Genomic DNA, 6483 nt, shown 5'->3' on the forward strand with positions numbered 1-6483 from the left:
TTGTGATACCAATTAGATGTTTATTTTTTTTTTACCACAATGCAGTTGATTGGTAACAAAATTGTCGACAAAACGTACTGCATGGAAATTTTTGGTGAACATGATTTCTTTTGGCTACATATATATTTAATATGTGTATATGCATACACACGCAATATACATACAGTGTCTGTGCGTGTGTGTATGTGTGTGTGTGTGTATACCACAATAGTGTATACAGAGACAATTATTCAAAATATGCATTAACATTTACTGTCATTTAAAAATATCTCTGAATATACGGAGTTGTATTTTGATACTCTTGATGTTTAACGACATGCCAATGATGTTAGAGCATTGAAATGATGAGAAAAGTTTCATCTATGATCGTTTTTCCAGACAGTGTAAGCAGGAATCTAATATAAAATGTGTTCTTTATATTTAGAAATATATTTTCCAATTAATTCTTACAGGTTGAGTAAAACCCTCGAAGCACATTCATTTGTGAGAATCATATATTTTAAACAGTAAAGTTGATGATGGGTTAAATCAAATGGAAGATTTATAAATAATTCCTGATCTCCGAGTGACGGATTATTTACTTTGTAAATCAAGTAGAATTCCGTATATATATTATATAGTATGTTGAAAACTTTTATTTACTGAGATTACTCGTGAAATTATGTAACAAATTCCACCGGAACGTGGTAAAAATCTAAGAACCCAGACAAGGGCAATGACGCTAATATATTCCATCGATTTTTCTTAGTATTCAGAAAGGAGTGTGAATTTACTGAAGCAGCGGTTATTTATCCATTTGTTTCTTTAGGTTATAATATAAGTTCATGATAATTTCAGTTGTAATGTCACTTGAGAATTTCCTTACTGGAAACATATTTTGAATTACTAGAAGCATTTATGTGTGATGTAGTCGAAGTCCTGAGGTAAGTTAAGAGAATCCAAAATTACTAATTAAACAGGGAAGCTTACTACTGAATCTCTTTCTGTCCCGGAAACATATAATTGATTGTAGGAGTAGTGATTGTCTCTTTCCAAGTTCGGTTTGTGTTGGGGAGTTTTTGTTTTAATTTACAAAGAGATCTACTAACGCATATACAGTACTTGTCTCCCGCAATTGCCTTAATAATGAAAGTAATACTTGTGAATGAGCTACTATTGTCTTTCTCTCAACACATTATTATTTCTAGTGATATTTCAGATGGTTGCTGCACTGAATATGATAACGTTATTTACAAATGCTAACGAGATATATACGCTTACGAATGATTCCTGAGGAATAGCAATAGCATAAATTACACATTACCGATTTACAAGATGGAAGAAAGCATTGGGTAGTATAATCCGCGACACACTATGTCTAAAAAGGGAAGGGTTGGGTATGGTCGGATTGTCTTTCTCTCTCAGGATACCCGATCATTTCTGACATCAGGGTAAACAACAGCAATACATGCAAGTTTTAGAAATCTTACGTTTTCCAAATTAACATTTTGATTTGCTATTAAAATACGATAGTTTTATTTAGCCGTTAGAGAAACGAGTGCTGTGGGAGATCCTGGGAATATAGTGATATTCTTATTCCTTTATCCCCTTTTATACTCTGATTATCTTTAAAAAGATTGTGGTTTGTTTGACTCTCAATGCGTTAGCCATGTGAGATATTGGTAGTAATCGTAACTTCTATAAACCATCCCCGACAGGTGTGACCCGTGTCATCGAGAGCTCTAATTTATCATTTTCATGGCATTATCTGTAGAAAACCTCGAAGACGGAAATGGAGCTACCCGATGACTGGTAAGATCAGTTGAAGTGTGGTGAAGTGTACGAAACATTTAATTACGTGGTCTTAATCTGGGAAGTATTTTTTTAAATTTAGGTTATTGTACGACATAGTTTACTAGTCAACAAATCTCAACATTTTTCAACTTTTAGCCCGCGAAGGCAGTATGATTAATAAAACGAGACTCAAATGGAATGCTATTGTCATTAATGACCTTTTTATAGCGAAACTTTCTATACTGAGCTTTTAAATCACTCAGTTCATGATAGCCATCTTATCACAGAAATGTTTATGATTTAGTATAATATTGTCGGTCGATATTGTTGTTTCTTTTCTTTATACTCTGTTTTATTTAAACAAACCCATGATATTTTAGCGTCACCTCCTAACTCTACGGAAATCAATATATTCTTTCCTCTCCCCTTATTATATAACCACTTTGTTGATTTTATAGAGGAGACATTTATTTTGTTAGATTGATGCAATCACCACGGAAACTAGTGATTACAGATAATAGGATATTACATAAATTCTTTATGTTTCAGATAAGATCAGATAGATATAACTGATGTTATTGTTTAAAAGTTTTCAAGATGAATAGATTTAGAAGAATGAAAATGAATTGTGTTTCTGTGCTATCTCGAATAATGTATTCCTGTGATCTCATTTGGGTGTGTTTCTATAATATGTATTCACTGAGACGTTGTTTATAATTAAAAAAAAAAAATTGGTGATTATCTAAAACTAAAGGTCAAAGTAGGCTCTTTTGTTAACGGAATTCTGTTATTTAATGCCTAAGTCAATGAGGAGAAAGCAGCCAGCTGTTGTTAACTTTTGCTCGAACTTCCGATTCAGTTCAGGAAGATCGGGCAATAAAGCACGGTGATGTGCTAATGTAGGAGGAAGTGGATCCTAGTTCAAGTCATCTTCAGATGAGTTTCCTATTGAGTGGATCCGTTAAAAGCATCTAAGGGCGGTAAGAATATTAAGCTACATAAAGAACGAGGTCTAATATCCAAGAACGCATACAGTTAACAAACTAATTTTTCTGAACCAGCTTTCGTCGATATATCTCAGACAGATATATCGAAACTGGAACGATATGTTCCGCAAGCAAAATTCTTGATCATATATTCATTCATATCACCTTTTCTCTTTTTATAAATACGTTAACCGCACAGAAGTTTACACAAAAACTGACAGAGTAAGAGAAATGTGAGAAATCCATAAAAACTACTAAACATTTCTGTTTTGTTCTTTTATATATAAAATATTCTATACAAATTTCTATACGAAGAAAGGTTTTCGTGGCAGCTGATACTTTCCAATATATAAAAAGCATTTATTATTAAAAAATTACTTTTTTTGATTTACTGAGGTCTGACGTCTGTGTCCGGCTTTTCCCAAAAGAAATTTACGTGATATGATTTGATTTTAAAGAATTGCGAAGCATAAACGTTTATCTACCATCTCTTTCATCCAGCGGCCATATAGGAATTGTAGTCTTACTTCAGATTGACTGAGAAGTGAAGGCTATGTATACTAGATTATTCATATTTTCTGCATGAGACCTCAAATAACTTACTTTTATTTTCTATTCATTTACTGAACAATGAAGAAATTATCTCACGAAGCAGCGGCATCAGCAAGAACCTTCGCCACTAAAAGAGCAAGAAATTACAGCTGAATCTTCTACAAATCATATCCCACTATCTTAAAGAAATTATGCATTGGATTATATTGTACTACATATACTTTCTCTATATTAAAGATGTGAATATTACGGATCCCTTTGTATCATACTGTGATTTAACACCTTTATTCAACCGTTTCCTCTATCTAAACGGTTGTCTTTCTAAGTAGTATATATCTACCATAACAATAATTCTTTATTCTATATTAATATATTTTAAATAGCTTTCATAATAAAAAATATCAACCCCTTTTAGGAGCAGTGTCATTGATATGGATCTCATGAGATAGCTTTCTTGTATTCCATTCTATTGTATTGTATTTTTTCATATATCATATTGCTTGGTATTTATTCAAGGATATATGTATATGGTGTGTATGTATGTACATATGTAAGTATATAGTACATTTTATGACAAGTTATGGTCCTTAGAATTTGAGGAATACAAACTATAGTGCACTCCAGTCTACTCATTTTAATAAATATAGGGGATACAAACATAAAATAAATAATTCAAACGAAACTAATACAAACATATTCAAAATCTTACCCCTTTCGGCTAGGCTTTTCGCGTAACTCTGTTAAAGTCAGCTTCAATCTTTTTGACTTGATTTGAATTATATTTCGGAAAAAGTTGTTAGCCGTGATAGTCATCTAAAGCAGAAATAGAACGTGGATAATATTTACGAATACAAACTTACATACAGTTTTCAAACTACTTTAAGAGGCTTCTTTTAATGAGGGAGCTTCTCTGCAGTCATTTACTGCCACAGAAATAGGTGTCGATTAACTCTAAAACTACTCCAACTTATCAAATATGTACACTTGCATACACACAGATCAAAAATTACGCTGCAAAAAATATGTGTGAAATTAATCACTATTCCTAATCTTTCTGGGCTCATTCAATGCGTAAGTTCTACAATGACTATTTTCAAGTTTTAGCTATCCCATATAGATTTCAATCTTCCGACAATGATATTTCAGTCAAGTGAATAACCTATTCCTGAATTAACGTACAAGTGGCTGAACTGCCCATTGGCACGTGTATCCTCAACGTAATTCCCCAGTGGTATAGGCATGACACAGCTTCTGATCACATTGTAATATTTTGAGTAACATGGACAAACCACCCGACAAAACTATTTTGGAATATTTCAACCGAATGTTATTAATAATTTTGGTTCGACGTGTGTCAAGACAAAACTATAAATGGCTCGATGTGCAACAGCATGTTTAAACGCTATTCTAAACAAAGAAGCATTTGACTATGAGCAGTTGACTATGTACAAGTAAAATTATTCCCAAATCAAATCGTAATACTATTTCCCAAATTAATTTCATTGTTTCCTAAAGAAAGTTTAGAGACGCACAGACACGCACATACACACACATATGTATGCATGTATGTATGTATGTATGTATGTATGTATGTAATTATATATGCATGTATGTGTATATATATATATATATATATATATAGAAAGAGAGAGAGAGGGAGAGACCGAAAGAATAACAGTATGCGACGAAAGCACTACTAGCTCAACAATGCAGCTTAACGTGGATATATATATATATATATATATATATATATATATATATAGTTATTTAGTTAGTTAGTTAGTTAGCTAGCTAGCTAGAACGCCATATACAGCAATATTCGCTAAGATGTCCTCTCATGTAGACGCACATTGCTTGAAAGCACACACATATATCGTAGTAAAACGTAATCTTCTGTTCTCTGCAACGAAACGACATGGCTGCGTGATTTCAGCATACCGTAGAAGATATCCATTCACTGTAGACCACTCAGTTGTCACTGACAACATAATATCGAATATGTCTGCATCTTCAACAGGTTTATTGAAAAAGTAAATATTTACGATGTAAGCAGTTTTAATGCCAAAAGTCATTCTTTATGCATGTATGCACACACACATACACATGACGTTGTTTCAGAGTGTGACACACATATTACAAAATAAGATACATTTGTTAAAAGGTGGTTTAAAATTCTTCATTAAATAGTCGCGGAAATATCTAAAATATTATATATGACACTTGAAGATTGAACATTTTTGATTTCGAAATGTTTCAATCTTCTGAATACAATTTTTGATTACTGGCCCTTTTTAATATTTGATGACACACATTGTTCTTCAGACGCTCCAATCATTTCCATCATTTCATGTCAATATTTATTTAGGTAAATTGAAAAATTCATACTTCGAGATTCTTCATGGTTTTGTACACTCTACAATGAATATTTTCAAGTCTTCCGACAATGAGATTTCAGTCAAATGAATAACCTATTCCTGAATTAACGTACAAGTGGCTGAACTGCCCATTGGCACGTGTATCCTCAACGTAATTCCCCAGCGGTCTAGGCATGACACAGCTTCTGACCACATTGTCATATTCTTAGCAACACGGACAAACCACCCGACAAACATCTTTTCGAAGACTTCAAGCAAATTTTATTCAGAATTTTGGTTCGACGCGTGTCAAGAGAAAAATATCATTGGATCGATGTGCAACAGCATATTTAAACGCTATTCTAAACAAAGAAACATTTCATGTTACGATTCTGACAATTCATTAAAACAAATGCATTAAAAAAAAGCAGTTGACTATTTACAAGTAAAATAATTCCCAAATCAAACCGTAGTACTATTTCCCATATTAATTTCATTGTGTCCTAAAGAAAGTTTACAGACGTTTCACATATTCCTCTATCCATCAAGATCCATGGCGTATAAAGTTCTCTCTTTCCTCGCTGGAAAGGAAGTAATATGTTTCCTCTCTCAAGCCCTATGAACGAAAAATCCCTGGAATGCAGATATTTTGAAAGTTTAACTTTGGTGAGAAGGAGAATTTTCTTCATCACCGCTCCATATATACACACATGCAAATGATTAATCGCTGACCAAACACCATTCAATTTTTTTTCTCCGTGTTTTTCTCTTTGTTTTCTCCGTATTCTTTCTGTCGAAGAGCGTAGCTCGAAAAGTTA

At 32.9% G+C, this 6483-nt stretch overlaps 1 protein-coding gene across 1 annotated transcript in view; it reads right to left on the reverse strand.

The window, feature by feature from the left end:
• Positions 1-845: 845 nt before the first annotated feature.
• Positions 846-6483, reverse strand: part of LOC106877777 (membrane metallo-endopeptidase-like 1) — a 242735-nt gene continuing 237097 nt past the window's right edge. The window contains exons 14-15 of the mRNA XM_014926785.2: positions 4021-4124; positions 846-918 (exon numbers count right to left, since the gene is read on the reverse strand). Coding sequence (XP_014782271.2) covers positions 846-918; positions 4021-4124 — 177 coding nt within the window. The remainder of the gene's footprint in view (positions 919-4020; positions 4125-6483) is intronic.

This window comes from Octopus bimaculoides, chromosome 8 (genome assembly GCF_001194135.2).
Source record: "Octopus bimaculoides isolate UCB-OBI-ISO-001 chromosome 8, ASM119413v2, whole genome shotgun sequence".
Taxonomy (NCBI): Eukaryota; Metazoa; Mollusca; class Cephalopoda; order Octopoda; family Octopodidae; genus Octopus; species Octopus bimaculoides.